At 47.2% G+C, this 18,811-nt stretch overlaps 1 protein-coding gene and 1 long non-coding RNA gene across 3 annotated transcripts in view; one reads left to right on the top strand and one right to left on the bottom strand.

The window, feature by feature from the left end:
• Positions 1-4,892, bottom strand: part of LOC143769807 (uncharacterized) — a 36,206-nt gene extending 31,314 nt beyond the window's left edge. The window contains exons 1-2 of the long non-coding RNA XR_013214490.1: positions 3,992-4,892; positions 1,909-1,986 (exon numbers count right to left, since the gene is read on the bottom strand). This is a non-coding gene — a long non-coding RNA (uncharacterized LOC143769807). The remainder of the gene's footprint in view (positions 1-1,908; positions 1,987-3,991) is intronic.
• HTRA1 (HtrA serine peptidase 1) overlaps positions 1-18,811 on the top strand; it is a 47,847-nt gene that overhangs the window by 4,258 nt on the left and 24,778 nt on the right. For both annotated transcript variants that reach the window (XM_077258693.1, XM_077258694.1), the window contains one exon: positions 7,304-7,403. In XM_077258693.1, the coding sequence (XP_077114808.1) occupies positions 7,304-7,403 (100 nt within the window). The remainder of the gene's footprint in view (positions 1-7,303; positions 7,404-18,811) is intronic.

The following is an 18,811-nucleotide window of genomic DNA, read 5'->3' as shown; positions in this document are numbered from 1 at the left end:
TGTGCCGAAAAATCCTGCACCATATACTGTAGGGGTATGTGCACACTACATCCTTATTCGGGCACAGGAACCAGCCAGGTTTTCCTTGGCAAAGCCGTTTCAGGGAATAGCTGGCCATCTTTTTCCTGAAGCTGCTTCATGCACGGTTTTGCCGTAATTTTCAGTCTTTTTTCTAACGTTTCAACTATAAATAAAGAGCGAATGTCTTCCAAATGAAGCCACCGGTTGACTTTTGGATTTCTGCTGCGGATTTGCTGTTTGATCTGTCACAAGGATTAGGCCTGATTGATACATAAAGGATAGGGATGAGCGGACCCGTAGAAGTCCGGGTTCTGGAACAAGATCCAAACTTTCTTCCAAAGTTCGGTTCGGGTACCCAGATTTCAACCAAAACCCGAACCCCATTGAAAAAAATGGGGACCCGAACCTTTGAGCAGGAAAAATTCTCTCTCTCTCTGCAACGGACTCCTACCGGAACTCCGAACATTGCATTGGACTTCCGGGACAAGTTTAGTCACGGACACTAACTGTCCGGTACGAACTCCAAACTTTTAAGTTCAGATTCGCTCATCTCTAATGATGGGGTAACAGCCCCTTTCACACTGTGTGGGGCTCAGTGGTCCCGTTGGGGCTTACATCTGAACTTTCCCTGCAAAACAGGATTTGGACGTATGTGCCGATGGGGCCATACAGGGCTGCCACTAGAAATTTCGGGGCCCCATACTGGCAAAATTTTCGGGGCCCCCTTGAGACTCCACCCAGGCTCCACCCCAGCCCCGCCTCCATGCTCCACCCCTCGAACTGTCCACAGTCCCACCGCTCTCTCTTGGAAAAACTCCACTTCTCACCAATCACACATTGAGGGTACGTGTCCACCTTCAGGATGGCCAGCGGTTTCGTCAGAGCGGCAAACCCGCTCGGCGCTAAGCCCCGCCCCCTACTGTGACGCGATGATGCCGGATGTGTTCATTGCACACATCTGGGATCATCGCACCCCACACATAGGGCCCTGTGTTATAGCTTGCGGCGTCGCAGCTGCCGCAAGGAACACGGACATGCTGCGATCTTAAAAGAAGCACCGCATGTCCGGAGTCGCAGGGCCGACGGGTGCGTGTTACCACGCATAGTGGAGACGAGATTTCCTAAAATCCCCTTCACTATGCTGGAACATCTGGACGCTGCGTGTTTGACGCTGTGGCCCCACCCACGCAGCGTCAAACACGCAGCGTTTACTTAACGTGGACACATACCCTAACAGTTCCCATCACCAGATCACACATATAGCCGGCAGCTTTTGTAAGCCGCCACCATAACACGGTAGACTCTTTTGGCCGGGCACTACTCTGCTGTAACCTATTAAATATTTGTTAAAATATGCAAAACAATTTAGGTATATTTTTATTTATTTTTCAATTTTTAAAATGACCAATAATATCACATAAAAAGAACAAATACCGCTACACCATGACAAGATGACATATTACCACCACAGTGATCGAATAATATCACATACAAAGAACAAATACCGCTACACCATGACCAGATGACATATTACCACCACAGTGATCGAATAATATCACATACATAGAACAAATACCGCTACACCATGACCAGACCGCATATTACCACCACAGTGATCGAATAATATCACATACAAGGGACAAATACCGCAACACCATGTCCAGACCACATATTACCACCACATAGTGACTGAATACTACAATTCTGATCAGTAATAAAAAAAAAGCACCACACTATCACCATAAGTGCCATTATACACAGGAGATCTCTACTTAGTATGCAGTGTCTGTGTACAGATAATACAGTGATCACTAGTGAAATTATACACAGGAGCTCTGTATATAGTATACAGTGTATAGTGTCAGTGTATAGGTAACACTGACTCACCAGTGACGTCTCTATGTGAAGTCCTTCATCTTTCATCCAGCACAGACCGCCATCATGTCTTCCAGCCAGGACTCGTTTCTGCAGGAAATAACACAGTTATCTCGAGCTCCGCTTGTAGAACACATTACTTAATTTTTCCCAACTTCTACATTACACCGCATAAAGAAAAAGAGGCGACATAGTGTCACTCTACACAGTAACAGGACCGCCCCCTCATTTCAAACACTGTCCTCAAAAAATAAATACATCACTGCAGTAATAATATCCCTTAATTAGCCCCTATGGTAATAATATTCGCCATCCTGGCCCCCGTGTGTCTCATTCCTGGCGTCAGCCATATGTTCTCCCATCCTGCCCTCATGAGTATCCTTTCTGCACCATATGATCTCCCCATCCTGCCCCATCTGTCTCCATCGTATCCATCCTGCACAACCTGTCTCCAATTCTGCCCCCAGTGTCTCCAGTCATGCCCCCATGTCTTTCATCATACCCCATATCTCCATTCTGCCCCTGTGTCCAGCATCATAGCCCCTGTGTCCAGCATCATTCATAGCCCCTGTGTCCAGCATCATTCATAGCCCCTGTGTCCAGCATCTCAGCCCCTGTGTCCAGCATCTCAGCCCGTGTCCAGCATCTCAGCCCCTGTGTCCAGCATACTGCCCCTGTGTCCAGCATACTGCCCCTGTGTCCAGCATCTCTGCCCCCTGTGTCCAGCATACTGCCCCGTGTCCAGGATCTCTGCCCCCTGTGTCCAGCATCTCTGCCCCTGTGTCCAGCATCTCTGCCCCTGTGTCCAGCATCTCTGCCCCTGTGTCCAGCATAATGCCCCCTGTGTCCAGCATAATGCCCCTGTGTCCAGCATTCTGCCCCATGTCCAGCATCTCTGCCCCTTTGTCCAGCATACTGCCCCTTTGTCCAGCATACTGCCCCTTTGTCCAGCATACTGCCCGTGTCCAGCATCTCTGCCCCCGTGTCCAGCATACTGCCCGTGTCCAGCATCTCTGCCCCTGTGTCCAGCATACTACCCCTGTGTCCAGCATCTCTGCCCCTTTGTCCAGCATCTCTGCCCCTGTGTCCAGCATACTGCCCGTGTCCAGCATACTGCCCCTGTGTCCAGCATACTGCCCCTGTGTCCAGCATCTCTGCCCCCTGTGTCCAGCATACTGCCCCTGTTTCCAGCATCTCTGCCCCTTTGTCCAGCATTCTGCCCCGTGTCCAGCATCTCTGCCCCTTTGTCCAGCATACTGCCCCTGTTTCCAGCATCTCTGCCCCTGTGTCCAGCATACTGCCCCTTTATCCAGCATACTGCCCGTGTCCAGCATCTCTGCCCCTGTGTCCAGCATCTCTGCCCCTGTGTCCAGCATCTCTGCCCCGTGTACAGCATCTCTTCCCCCTTTGTCCAGCATTCTGCCCCTTTGTCCAGCATCTCTGCCCCTTTGTCCAGCATACTGCCCCTTTGTCCAGCATTCTGCCCCCTGTGTCCAGCATTCTGCCCCCTGTGTCCAGCATTCTGCCCCCTGTGTCCAGCATTCTGCCCCCTTGTCCAGCATACTGCCCCCTGTGTCCAGCATCTCTGCCCCTTGTGTCCAGCATCTCTGCCCCCTGTGTCCAGCATCTCTGCCCCCTGTGTCCAGCATCTCTGCCCCCTGTGTCCAGCATCTCTGCCCCGTGTCCAGCATCTCTGCCACTGTGTCCAGCATCTCTGCCCCGTGTCCAGCATCTCTGCCCCCTGTGTCCAGCATCTCTGCCCCCTGTGTCCAGCATCTCTGCCCCTGTGTCCAGCATCTCTGCCCCCTGTGTCCAGCATCTCTGCCCCCTGTGTCCAGCATCTCTGCCACTGTGTCCAGCATCTCTGCCCCCTGTGTCCAGCATCTCTGCCACTGTGTCCAGCATCTCTGCCCCCTGTGTCCAGCATCTCTGCCCCCTGTGTCCAGCATCTCTGCCCCCTGTGTCCAGCATCTCTGCCCCTGTGTCCAGCATACTGCCCGTGTCCAGCTTTCTGCCCCAGCATGTCCAGCGTTCTGCCCCGGGCCCCACTCCCCTGGGATCGCCGCTCTGAAAAAAAAAAAAGCCGAGTTCTTACCTTGCCATGCTCCTGCGGCGGGGAACCTCACTTCCTCCACGCAGCCGCAGGTGAAGGACGCACTCGCCGGCGGCTGACAATGACGTCAGACGCCGGCGAAGTGCGACTGCGCACTGCGGCCGCTGAAGTCAGCTGCCAGCCTCCGACTGGCTGGCGGCGGCCGGCGGCTGTTAACTATTGACGTGCGGGCACGGGCCCGCACGTCAATAGTGTCCCGCAGCGCCGGCAGGGGGGGGGCCCGCAGCGCCGGCAGGTGGGGGGCCCGCAGCGCCGGCAGGGGGGGGCCCGGTGAGCAGATTAGACGGGGCCCGATGCGGGCCCCCTCTGCTCACCGGGCCCCATACGCCAGTCATGGCTGTCATGCCCTGATGGCGGCCCTGGGGCCATAGTCTATAATAGTGCCGCCAGAGCGAACGTGAATCATTTTCGGACATATACTGGAGATTCACACTCACAGTCTGTTACATCTGAGTGTCCGCCTCCATTAAAAATATACAACCAAAAATGATGCAAAACAGAGCACATGTTGACTATAGTCAATGGCCCGTCGGCGCATACACCCAAATCCTGTTTTGCGGGGGAGGGGTTCGGACGTAAGCCCTCACTGGACCACTGAGCGTGGGACAAAGTGCAGTGTGAAAGCATCCTAAACCTCAGCTTTTCCATTCACCCAAACAAAAGTAGCACGCTGCTGATTTACGGTACTTTTTTTTCAGCAATGGCAAAAATCTAATTGGAAATTTTGTAGAAGCCTCATTTATGTGCATGGGTTGCCGGTCATAAGATTTGTCGCTCATTTTGGCTTAACACAACTGCAGGAACCACTGTCAATGGATGGAAATATCCCTGTTTACACTCAAAAATATATTTTCCAGGACAGATGAGAGAACAAAATTTTTTTTAGTGGTAAGTTGTTTTTCTTAAAGGGAATCTGACAGTTCCTCTGACTCCCTGACTGTCCCCATCTGATGCCTGCAGATTTATTTCATTTAAAAAAAAAATTATTTTAATTTATTTAATTTATTTTTTAGAGTTGCGCACTATCTCTACAATCTCAGAAAATTACATTTTATTTGCAGCATAGCATATAACGAAGGACTGATCCTTCAGGACATCTCTTCCCCAGACTTGTCCTACTTCGGATCCTCTATCATGCCTCCCTAGGTGCGATTGACAGCCTGCGAACATTCGCCGTTATGGTCGGCTGTTGAACACACCCAGGTCGATGTGATTATCAGAAATCCACAGACATACCGCTATAGCATGTTTGATTACTACATGTTTTGTTCAGTTTCATCAGAGTTTGGTCCAAGTGTCATCGATTTCTCTACCTTCTCCTATCTAGTATGGCTTCAGATTTTTTTTAAAGGACCCGTAGATTTGCGTTGACTATTTTGACCCAACACTTGGATCAATATCGGACATGTATCTGCGATTTTGCGCAGGCCGCTCGGTCTTAAAAAAAAATGTGGACATGTGAAAAGCCCCATAAACTTTACAAAGTGAAGAACATGGAAATAACTCGAACGTCTGAATGAGCCATAAGTCAGAGTAGTATTGTCAGAATTATCTACACATCTATAAATACTCGTGAAAAAGGTAAAAAATCAGCCAATCACCCATGTATTAAGAAATATTATCTGAAAGGCAGCCTGAAAGATCTCGTTCACATCCCATTTTTGATCGGTTTGGGAGCTAAGCCCCTGAAATACATGAAAAATGTGTCCAAAGGGGCCCATTATTCTGACTTAGGCCACGAGTGTCCATTTAGCCAATGTCTGGCTGGTAGACTTTAGTAAGTGACAAAGAAGAGGATGAAATGGCATCATGACATGTGTAAGTGCATAAAGTTACTATGCCAGATCATAGTCTGGACTACATTGTTTTTTTTCTATAATTTTGTCCACGATGGAAAGTTCTGAAAATCACTTTATTAGGGAATTTGTCTTCATTTCGGCAAAAAAATGCATTTAAGTGGCTTCCAAACTCCTGCTTTTCCCCAGATTTCTTTCAGGTGTATTGATATCGGAACATACTCATTTGGAGTACAGCTGATGGCAGTGAAAGGGTAAGCACTAGAAATGAGCAGATCAATTTGCAGGATTCTGGAGCAGTGTGCGGGTCAGTAGTGCTCAGCGGCTAGATGGGAATCCCATGAATCTCTACCTTCCGGCGTTCCCTGGGATGGAATTTGATGTGTCATGTCAGCCTGAATGCTGCACATGGGATGTACTTGGACGTTCCAACATGACAACGATCCAAAAGGCCAAGTCAACCTGTCATTGGCTACAGCAGAACAAAGTGAAGGTTCTGGAGTGGCCATCTCAGTCTCCTGACCTCAATATCATTGAGCCACTCTGGGGAGATCTCAAGCATGCAGTTCATGCTAGACAGCTCAGGAACTTACAGGAACTGGAGGCTTTTTATCAAGAAGATCTTTACCATCTGAGAAAATAAAGAACCTCATCCATAACTACCACAAAAGACTTCAAGCTGTCATTGATGTTAGAGGGGGCAATACACGGTATTAAGAAATGGGGTATGTGAACTTTTGATCAGGGTCATTTGGATGTTTTGGGTTGTCATTATGATTTAAAAAGAGAAAACAGTAGTTTGACAATAAATGGCTTCACCCAACCACTAACCATGAGTGGAGAAAAAGTTTTGGTGTTATCGTTCATAGTCTCTGAAAAAAGGCCAAGAAAGCAAAAATTCTGCCGTGGTATGTAAACTTTTGAGCACAACTGCATACTGTATATGAAGCTGTCAAATTCAGGTCAGAAGACTCACGGCCATTGCTGTCCATACTCGGACCTTGATACCCGGACATCTGAATTCGGCCTTAGTGGGACACTGCTGAATGACCCTTTCACTGCCATCATCTGTACTCCAAAGAAATACGTTCTAATATAGAATAAGATGAGTGCAGCCAAATAGACTGGGAAAAGCAGAGGTTGAAGCCAGTTCAATTTAGAAATGAATACAAATCCCCTAATATAGTGATTTGCAAAGTTTCATAATTTTTCATGCCGGACAAAAATATTAAAAAATAAAGAAAAGTTTAGTTACCAATTATTCCATTGACATACTGCCCCTTTAGAAGTCTGGAGCCTATTATTAGGAGAACTTGTTGATAACGCAGATGGTATTTACGGAGGTTAAGGAATGTGTGAGAACTGATGGATGACCATAGACGGTCCTGAGGTTCAGTAAAGATCTTTTAACTGTAGCTAATAAAAAATAAAAAAAACTTCAAGTTCAACCACCAAACCGAACCCAACATATGTCACATCCCATAATTGTATATTACAGGACAGAAGGACCCTGACAGCCCCCGCTATAAATACAACTTTATAGCTGATGTGGTGGAGAAGATCGCACCGGCTGTTGTGCACATTGAGCTCTATCGCACGTAAGTTCCTCTGGTGTAAGAAGCACAAACATGGTTCAGACGGGGACGTCTAATTGGGCTACGAGTAAAAAAAAGGAATTAAATTAATAAATAAAAAAACACTCACCTATTCAATTCCTCGTCGCTCCAGTGCCGTTGTTCTAGTGGTCTTCACCAACTCGGCATCATTGAGGTCACGTACATCATTGACTTGTACAATGCAGCCAATCACTGTCATCTATACTGAGATCAATGATTGGTTGCAGCGGTCACCTTAAAGGACGCTTTGTCATAAACACAATTCACAGAATAGTGCTGGGGGTCTGACTGCGGATTCTGAGAATAGGGAGCCCAAAGTGAATGGTGTTGTGGTGAGCATGTGTGACAATCACTGCTGCACATAGTTGGTGGAGCAATGGTCGCACATTCTCACTATCACTCCATTCACACAGAAGACATTGGGACTCGTGAATGGTCGTGGCCCAAAGTTGGGAAGCCCGCAATTCTACATGTTTAAGTGAGATATGTTGTTTTCTGTATGTGACATCAACACTCAAGGACTGGCATGGATCACCAGAGCGGTGGTGCTGGAGTCACAGGGTATTAAATGGATGAGTATTGTTTAGTTTTTTTACCATCTTAATATATTTTATGCTCTTACCCCAATTTTTGGAAAATATTGAAAGCCTCCTAGTTGTGGCTGCAGGCAGTCCAAAAAATGTATTTACCTACAACTGACCCATAAAACAATTTCTATAAAAGTTAGAATAAATGATAGGGCTTTGATAACATAATGTAAGGGTCACGTGTTCTGCGTGATCCTAAACAGAAATGACATGGGTTCCTCAGGGTGTGTGTGGTGGTGTTCCCTTCAGATTTTTTCCCATTCAGGCCAAATACCCTCTGATGACAAAGGAACCCTGGCTGTAAAAAGGAAGAATTCAGTCCATTTTATAAAATAGAAAATTACTGGTGGACCTGAGACATATACAGTAGTTAGCAGATGCAAAGCTTGGAGTTCACATCGTCTGTATTGCACAGACGGTATAAACTTAGTAGTCACCTGTGGCAACACATCAATTGGTAGCATCAACATTTTGGCATAGTTATGTGGCATACATATCATATCTCTACTGTTATGACCCCAATGGCGAGGGTCTCAGAGGAACGTGGAAGTCTGCAGAATACAAAAATCCAGCTCATAGGGCAGTGGTAACTGGGTTGACCATATATCTACTCCTAACGCCAACACTAGAAGTAGCCGGGGATCATTCCTACGTTGATTCTAGATGACACGCGCCAGCCGGAGAATCTAGCTACCCCTAGTAGAGGAAAACAAAGACCTTTCTTGCCTCCAGAGAAGGGGACCCCAAAGCTGGATAGAAGCCCCCCACAAATAATGACGGTGAGGTAAAAGGAAATGACAAACACAGAAATGAACCAGGTTTAGCACAGAGAGGCCCGCTTACTGATAGCAGAATAAAGAAAGGTAACTTATATGGTCAACAAAAACCCTATCAAAATCCACACTGGAAATTCAAGAACCCCCGAACCGTCTAACGGTCCGGGGGGAGAACACCAGCCCCCTAGAGCTTCCAGCAAAGGTCAGGATATAGATTTGGAACAAGCTGGACAAAAATACAAAACCAAAACAAATAGCAAAAAGCAAAAGGCAGACTTAGCTGATATAACTGGAACCAGGATCAGTAGACAAGAGCACAGCAGACTAGCTCTGATAACTACGTTGCCAGGCATTGAACTGAAGGTCCAGGGAGCTTATATAGCAACACCCCTAACTAACGACCCAGGTGCGGATAAAAGGAATGACAGAAAAACCAGAGTCAAAAAACTAGTAACCACTAGAGGGAGCAAAAAGCAAATTCACAACAGTACCCCCCCCTTAGTGAGGGGTCACCGAACCCTCACCACGACCACCAGGGCGATCAGGATGAGCGGCATGAAAGGCACGAACTAAATCGGCCGCATGAACATCAGAGGCGACCACCCAGGAATTATCCTCCTGACCATAGCCCTTCCACTTGACCAGGTACTGAAGCCTCCGCCTGGAGAGGCGAGAATCCAAGATCTTCTCCACCACGTACTCCAACTCGCCCTCAACCAACACCGGAGCAGGAGGCTCAGCAGAAGGAACTACAGGCACAATGTACCGCCGCAACAAGGACCTATGAAATACATTGTGAATAGCAAACGACACAGGAAGATCCAGACGAAAAGATACAGGATTAAGGATTTCCAATATCTTGTAAGGCCCAATAAAACGAGGTTTAAATTTGGGAGAGGAGACCTTCATAGGAACAAAGCGGGAAGAAAGCCACACCAAATCCCCAACGCGTAGTCGGGGACCCACACCGCGGCGGCGGTTGGCAAAGCGCTGAGCCTTCTCCTGTGACAACTTCAAGTTGTCCACCACATGATTCCAGATCTGCTGCAACCTATCCACCACAGAATCCACCCCAGGACAGTCAGAAGGCTCCACATGACCCGAAGAAAAGCGAGGATGGAAACCAGAGTTGCAGAAAAAAGGCGAAACCAAGGTGGCGGAACTAGCCCGATTATTAAGGGCAAACTCAGCCAACGGCAAGAATGTCACCCAATCGTCCTGATCAGCAGAGACAAAACACCTCAAATAAGCCTCCAAAGTCTGATTGGTTCGCTCCGTCTGTCCATTAGTCTGAGGATGGAAAGCAGACGAAAACGACAAATCAATGCCCATCCTACTACAAAAGGATCACCAGAACCTGGAAACGAACTGGGATCCTCTGTCTGACACAATATTCTCAGGGATGCCGTGCAAACGAACCACGTTCTGGAAAAACACAGGAACCAGATCGGAAGAGGAAGGCAGCTTAGGCAAAGGAACCAAATGGACCATCTTGGAGAAGCGATCACATATCACCCAGATAACGGACATGCCCTGAGATAGCGGAAGATCAGAAATGAAATCCATGGAGATATGTGTCCAAGGTCTCTTCGGGACAGGCAAGGGCAAGAGCAAACCGCTGGCACGAGAACAGCAAGGCTTAGCTCGAGCACAAGTCCCACAGGACTGCACAAATGACCGCACATCCCTTGACAAGGAAGGCCACCAAAAGGACCTGGCCACCAGATCTCTGGTGCCAAAAATTCCCGGGTGACCTGCCAACACCGAGGAATGAACCTCGGAAATGACTCTGCTGGTCCACTTATCCGGGACAAACAGTCTGTCAGGTGGACAAGACTCAGGCCTATCAGCCTGAAATCTCTGCAACACACGTCGCAGATCCGGAGAAATAGCTGACAAGATAACTCCATCTTTAAGAATACCAACAGGATCAGCGACTCCAGGAGCATCAGGCACAAAGCTCCTAGAAAGAGCATCGGCCTTCACATTCTTTGAACCTGGTAAATACGAGACAACAAAATCAAAGCGGGAGAAAAACAATGACCAGCGGGCCTGTCTCGGATTAAGGCGTTTAGCAGACTCGAGATACATCAGATTTTTGTGATCAGTCAAGACCACCACACGATGCTTAGCACCCTCGAGCCAATGACGCCACTCCTCAAATGCCCATTTCATGGCCAACAACTCCCGATTGCCCACATCATAATTTCGCTCGGCAGGCGAAAATTTCCTAGAGAAAAAGGCACAAGGCTTCATAACAGAGCAACCAGGGCCTCTCTGCGACAAAACGGCCCCTGCCCCAATCTCCGAAGCATCCACCTCAACCTGAAAGGGAAGTGAGACGTCAGGCTGGCACAAAACAGGCGCCGAAGTAAACCGGCGTTTCAACTCCTGGAAAGCCTCCACGGCAGCAGGAGCCCAGTTAGCTACATCGGAGCCCTTCTTGGTCATATCCGTCAAAGGTTTCACAATGCTAGAAAAATTAGCGATAAAACGACGGTAGAAGTTAGCGAAGCCCAAGAACTTCTGAAGACTCTTAACTGACGAGGGCTGAGTCCAATCAAGAATAGCTCGGACCTTGACTGGGTCCATCTCCACAGCAGAAGGGGAAAAAATGAACCCCAAAAAGGGAACCTTCTGTACACCAAAGAGACACTTTGAGCCCTTGACAAACAAAGAATTTTCACGCAAAATTTTAAAGACCAACCTGACCTGCTCCACATGCGAATCCCAATTATCAGAAAAAACCAAAATATCATCCAGATAAACAATCAAAAATTTATCCAGATACTTCCGGAAAATGTCATGCATAAAGGACTGAAAAACTGAAGGCGCATTGGAGAGCCCAAAAGGCATCACCAAGTACTCAAAATGACCTTCGGGCGTATTGAATGCGGTTTTCCATTCATCACCTTGCTTAATGCGCACAAGGTTGTACGCACCACGAAGGTCTATCTTGGTGAACCACTTGGCACCCTTAATCCGGGCAAACAAGTCAGACAACAGCGGTAAAGGATACTGAAATTTGACAGTGATCTTATTTAAAAGCCGATAATCAATACAAGGTCTCAAAGATCCGTCCTTTTTTGCCACAAAAAAGAATCCCGCACCAAGAGGGGAAGAAGACGGACGAATATGTCCTTTTTCCAGAGACTCCTTGATATATGAACGCATAGCGGTATGTTCAGGTACCGACAGATTAAACAGTCTTCCCTTAGGAAATTTACTGCCTGGGATCAAATCTATAGCACAGTCACAGTCCCTATGAGGAGGCAGTGCACTGGACTCAGACTCACTGAAGACATCCTGATAATCAGACAAATACTCCGGAACTTCCGAAGGCGTAGAAGAAGCAATAGACACAGGCAGGGAATCCTCATGAATACCACGACAGCCCCAACTAGAGACTGACATAGCCTTCCAGTCCAGGACTGGATTATGGGTCTGTAACCATGGCAGCCCTAAAACGACCAAATCATGCATTTTATGTAAAACCAGGAAACGTATCACCTCGCGGTGTTCAGGAGTCATGCACATGGTAACCTGAGTCCAATACTGCGGTTTATTTGCTGCCAATGGTGTAGCATCAATACCCCTAAGAGGAATAGGATTTTCTAATGGTTCAAGAGTAAATCCACAGCGCTTAGCAAATGAGAGATCCATGAGACTCAGGGCAGCACCTGAATCTACAAACGCCATGACAGGATAAGATGACAGTGAGCAAATCAAAGTTACAGACAGAATAAATTTAGGTTGCAAATTACCAACGGTGACAGGACTAACAACCTTAGCTATACGTTTAGAGCATGCTGAGATAACATGTGTAGAATCACCACAGTAGTAGCACAAGCCATTCCGGCGTCTATGAATTTTCCGCTCATTTCTAGTCAGGATTCTATCACATTGCATTAAATCAGGTGTCTGTTCAGACAACACCATGAGGGAATTTGCGGTTTTTCTATCACATTGCACCGAATTAGGTGTCTGTTCAGACAACACCATGAGGGAATTTGCGGTTTTGCGCTCCCGCAACCGCCGGTCAATTTGAATAGCCAGTGCCATAGTATCATTCAGACCTGTGGGAATGGGAAAACCCACCATAACATTCTTAATGGCTTCAGAAAGGCCATTTCTAAAATTAGCGGCCAGTGCACACTCGTTCCAATGTGTCAGCACGGACCATTTCCGAAATTTTTGGCAATACACTTCAGCCTCGTCCTGCCCCTGAGACATAGACAGCAAGGCCTTTTCTGCCTGAATCTCAAGATTGGGTTCCTCATAAAGTAAACCGAGCGCCAGAAAAAACGCATCAAGATCAGCCAATGCCGGATCTCCTGGCGCCAGCGAAAAAGCCCAATCCTGAGGGTCGCCCCGTAAGAACGAAATAACAATTTTTACTTGCTGAGCAGAATCTCCTGATGAACAGGGTCTCAGGGACAAAAACAATTTACAATTATTCACGAAATTCCTAAACTTAAACCTGTCTCCGGAAAACAGTTCAGGAATCGGTATTTTAGGTTCTGACCTAGGATTTCTGATAACATAGTCTTGTATGCCCTGCACACGAGTAGCCAGCTGGTCCACACTTGTAATCAAGGTCTGGACATTCATGTCTGCAGCAAGCATAGCCACTCTGAGGTAAAGGGGAAGGAGAAAAAAAAAACTCAGAATCTTCTTTCTTATAATCCCTCTTCTGCAATGCATTAAACATTTAATACTGGCCTGGCAAACTGTTATGACCCCAATGGCGAGGGTCTCAGAGGAACGTGGAAGTCTGCAGAATACAAAAATCCAGCTCATAGGGCAGTGGTAACTGGGTTGACCATATATCTACTCCTAACGCCAACTGTTGTGAATTTGGATTCTGGGCTCCCCCGGTGGCCGCTTGTGGAATTGGACTTGTCATCCTCTTTCCTGTTTCACCTGGTTCCATCAGTAGTGGGTGTCGCTATTTAAGCTCATTTCTCTGGTGGTTTCTTGCCGGTCAACAATGTTATCTGATGCCTCTCAGTGCTTGTTCCTGCTTCTAGACTACTACTAGATAAGTTGGACTTTTGTCCATGTTTTGTTTTGCCTATTTGTTCCAGTTCACAGCTGAAGTTTTGTTACTGTGTCTGGAAAGCTCTCGTTGATCAGGGATTGCTACTCTGGCGTTATGAGTTAATGCCAGAGTTTAAGGTAATCTCTGGATGGTGTTTTGTTAGTGTTTTTCTGCTGACCATGAAAGTATACTATCTGTCTTCTGCTATCTAGTAAGCGGACCTCAAATTTGCTAAGACTATTTTCCTGCTGCGTTTGTTGTTTCATCTGAACTCACCGTCATTATATGTGGGGGGCTACTGTCTTCTTTGGAATATTTCTCTAGAGGTGAGCCAGGTCTTATATTTCCCTCTGCTAGCTATTTAGGTCTTAGGCCAGAGCTGGGCATCTAGCGATAAATAGGAAATGCTACCTGGCTATTTCTAGTTGCGCGGCAGGCTTAGTTCATGGTCAGTATAGTTCCATCTTCCGAGAGCTTGTCCCTCTATAGGCTTGCTATGATCTCTGCCTGCAGAGATCATGATAGTTTGACCGGCCAGTAAAGTGTTAAAGACCCAGGTTGAGAAAGGAGAGTTATAAGAAGTCTGCTGGAATTTTTTTTTTTTTTTTTTTTTTCCTCCAGTCTGCCTTGCTGCAGTCTTTTTTCTCTCTCTCCTCCTAATCTCTGTATGGCTCTGTGTGCACCTGACAATAATGGATCTCCAGAGTGTAACTGCGGGTTTGAATAATCTCATCACGAAAGTACAAAATTTACAAGATTTTGTGGTACATGCTCCGGTATCTGAGCCGAGAATTCCTTTGCCGGAGTTCTTCACAGGGAATAGAGCTAGCTTCCAGAATTTCCGAAATAATTGTAAGCTTTATTTGTCCCTGAGGTCTCGTTCAGCTGGAGACCCTGCTCAGCAGGTTAGGATTGTGATTTCCTTGCTCAGGGGTGACCCTCAAGATTGGGCCTTCTCATTGCCAGCAGGGGATCCTGCGTTACGCGATGTGGATGCGTTTTTTCTGGCCTTGGGCTTGCTTTATGAGGAACCTCATTTGGAACTTCAGGCAGAAAAAACTTTGATGGCACTATCTCAGGGGCAAGACGAAGCTGAAGTTTTCTGCCAAAAATTCCGTAAATGGTCTGTGCTTACTCAGTGGAATGAGTGCGCCTTGGCGGCAACTTTCAGAGAAGGTCTCTCTGATGCCGTTAAGGATGTTATGGTGGGGTTCCCTGTGCCTGCAGGTCTGAATGAGTCCATGACAATGGCTATTCAGATTGATAGGCGTCTGCGGGAGCGCAAACCGGTGCACCATCTGGCGGTGTCTATGGAAAAGACGCCAGAAAGTATGCAGTGTGATAGAATTCTGTCCAGGAGCGAGCGACAGAATTTTAGACGGAAGAATGGATTGTGTTTCTATTGTGGGGATTCTACTCATGTTATATCAGCATGCTCTAGGCGTACAAAGAAGCTTGATAAGTCTGTTTCCATTGGCACCATTCAGTCTAAGTTTATTTTGTCTGTAACCCTGATTTGCTCTTTGTCATCCATTGCCACGGACGCCTATGTTGACTCTGGCGCCGCTCTGAGTCTTATGGATTGGTCCTTTGCCAATCGTTGTGGTTTTGATTTAGAGCCTTTGGAGACTCTTATTCCTCTGAAGGGGATTGACTCCACCCCATTGGCTAATAATAAACCACAATACTGGACACAAGTAACCATGCGTATCAATCCGGATCACCAGGAGATTATTCGTTTCCTGGTGCTGTATAATTTACATGACGATTTGGTACTGGGATTGCCATGGTTGCAGTCTCACAACCCAGTCTTGGACTGGAGAGCAATGTCTGTGTTGAGCTGGGGATGTAAGGGTATTCATGGGGACTTACCTTTGGTTTCTATTTCGTCGTCTATTCCCTCTGAAGTCCCTGAGTTCCTCTCTGATTATCAAGACGTCTTTGACGAACCCAAGCTTGGGTCGTTACCTCCGCACCGTGAGTGCGATTGTGCCATAGATTTGATACCGGGTTGTAAATATCCCAAGGGTCGTTTGTTTAATCTGTCTGTGCCGGAACATGCTGCTATGCGGGAATATATAAAGGAGTCTTTGGAAAAGGGACATATTCGTCCATCTTCTTCTCCCTTGGGAGCTGGGTTTTTCTTTGTCTCAAAAAAAGACGGCTCTTTGAGACCATGTATTGATTATCGGCTTCTGAATAAGATCACTGTTAAGTATCAATACCCATTGCCATTGCTTACTGATTTGTTTGCTCGTATAGAGGGTGCTAAGTGGTTCTCTAAAATTGATCTTCGTGGGGCGTATAATTTGGTGCGGATCAGGCAGGGGGATGAGTGGAAGACCGCATTTAATACGCCCGAGGGCCACTTTGAGTATTTGGTCATGCCTTTTGGTCTTTCTAATGCCCCTTCAGTTTTCCAGTCTTTTATGCATGATATTTTCCGCGATTTTCTGGATAAATTTATGATAATATATCTGGATGATATTCTGATTTTTTCTGATGACTGGGACTCTCATGTCCAGCAGGTCAGGAGAGTTTTTCAGGTTCTGCGGTCTAATTCTTTATGTGTGAAGGGGTCTAAGTGCGTTTTTGGGGTCCAGAAAATTTCCTTTTTGGGGTATATTTTTTCTCCCTCTTCCATTGAGATGGATCCCGTCAAGGTGCAAGCTATTTGTGACTGGACTCAGCCCTCCTCTCTTAAGGGTCTTCAGAGATTTTTGGGCTTTGCCAACTTTTACCGCCGATTTATTGCTGGTTTTTCGGATGTCGTTAAACCACTGACTGATTTGACCAGACAAGGCGCTGATGTTGCTAATTGGTCCCCTCATGCTGTAGAGGCCTTTCAGGAGCTTAAGCGCCGTTTTGCCTCTGCCCCTGTGTTGCGTCAGCCTGATGTGAATCTGCCTTTTCAGGTTGAGGTTGACGCTTCGGAGATCGGAGCTGGGGCAGTGTTGTCGCAGAAAGGTTCCGACTGCTCCGTCATTAGGCCTTGTGCCTTCTTTTCTCGCAAATTTTCGCCCGCAGAGCGGAATTATGATGTTGGGAATCGGGAGCTTTTGGCCATGAAGTGGGCGTTTGAGGAGTGGCGCCATTGGCTCGAGGGGGCTAGGCATCAGGTGGTGGTATTGACTGACCACAAAAATTTGATTTATCTTGAGACTGCCAGACGCCTGAATCCTAGACAGGCGCGCTGGTCTTTATTTTTTTCTCGCTTTAATTTTGTGGTGTCATACCTACCGGGTTCTAAGAATGTTAAGGCAGATGCCCTTTCTAGGAGTTTTGACCCGGACTCTCCTGGTAATTCTGAACCCACAGGTATCCTTAGGGAGGGAGTAATTTTGTCGGCCGTTTCTCCTGATCTGCGGCGGTCCTTGCAAGAGTTTCAGGCGGATAGACCGGATCGTTGTCCGCCTGATAGACTGTTTGTTCCGGATGATTGGACCAGCAGAGTCATCTCTGAGGTACATTCTTCTGCATTGGCAGGTCATCCCGGAATTTTTGGTACCAGGGATTTGGTGGCAAGATCCTTCTGGTGGCCTTCCCTGTCACGAGATGTGCGAGTCTTTGTGCAGTCATGTGACGTTTGTGCTCGGGCCAAGTCTTGTAGTTCTCGGGCTAGCGGACTGCTGTTGCCCTTGCCTATTCCTAAGAGGCCTTGGACACACATCTCGATGGATTTTATTTCAGATCTGCCTGTTTCCCAGAAGATGTCTGTCATCTGGGTGGTCTGTGACCGTTTCTCTAAAATGGTCCATTTGGTTCCTCTGCCCAAGTTGCCTTCTTCTTCTGAGTTGGTTCCTCTGTTTTTTCAGAATGTTGTCCGATTGCACGGTATTCCTGAGAATATTGTTTCTGACAGAGGTACCCAATTTGTGTCTAGATTTTGGCGGGCATTCTGTGCTAGGATGGGCATAGATTTGTCTTTTTCATCTGCTTTTCACCCTCAGACTAATGGCCAGACCGAGCGGACTAATCAGACCCTGGAGACATATCTGAGGTGTTTTGTCTCTGCTGACCAGGATGATTGGGTTGCTTTTTTGCCATTGGCAGAGTTCGCCCTCAATAATCGGGCCAGCTCTTCCACCTTAGTGTCCCCGTTTTTCTGTAATTCGGGGTTTCACCCTCGATTTTCCTCCGGTCAGGTGGAATCCTCGGATTGTCCTGGAGTGGATGCGGTGGTGGAGAGATTGCATCACATCTGGGGGCAGGTTATGGACAATTTGAAGTTGTCCCAGGAGAAGACTCAGCGTTTTGCCAACCGTCATCGTCGTGTTGGTTCTCGGCTTTGTGTTGGAGATTTGGTGTGGTTGTCTTCTCGTTTTGTCCCTATGAGGGTCTCTTCTCCTAAGTTTAAACCTCGGTTCATCGGCCCTTATAGAATATTGGAGATTCTTAATCCTGTTTCTTTCCGTTTGGACCTCCCTGCGTCCTTTTCCATTCATAACGTTTTTCATCGGTCGTTATTGCGCAGGTATGAGGTACCTGTGGTACCTTCAGTTGAGCCTCCTGCTCCGGTGTTGGTTGAGGGTGAGTTGGAGTACGTTGTGGAGAAAATTTTGGACTCTCGTGTTTCCAGACGGAGACTCCAGTATCTGGTCAACTGGAAGGGTTACGGCCAGGAGGATAATTCGTGGGTCAATGCATCTGATGTTCATGCTTCTGATCTTGTTCGTGCCTTCCATAGGGCTCATCCTGGTCGCCCTGGTGGATCTGGTGAGGGTTCGGTGCCCCCTCCTTGAGGGGGGGGTACTGTTGTGAATTTGGATTCTGGGCTCCCCCGGTGGCCGCTTGTGGAATTGGACTTGTCATCCTCTTTCCTGTTTCACCTGGTTCCATCAGTAGTGGGTGTCGCTATTTAAGCTCATTTCTCTGGTGGTTTCTTGCCGGTCAACAATGTTATCTGATGCCTCTCAGTGCTTGTTCCTGCTTCTAGACTACTACTAGATAAGTTGGACTTTTGTCCATGTTTTGTTTTGCCTATTT

Source organism: Ranitomeya variabilis, chromosome 4 (genome assembly GCF_051348905.1).
Source record: "Ranitomeya variabilis isolate aRanVar5 chromosome 4, aRanVar5.hap1, whole genome shotgun sequence".
In the NCBI taxonomy this organism is placed as follows: domain Eukaryota; kingdom Metazoa; phylum Chordata; class Amphibia; order Anura; family Dendrobatidae; genus Ranitomeya; species Ranitomeya variabilis.
Note: the sequence above shows the minus strand (reverse complement) of the source record. Positions and strands in the feature narration are given on the sequence as shown.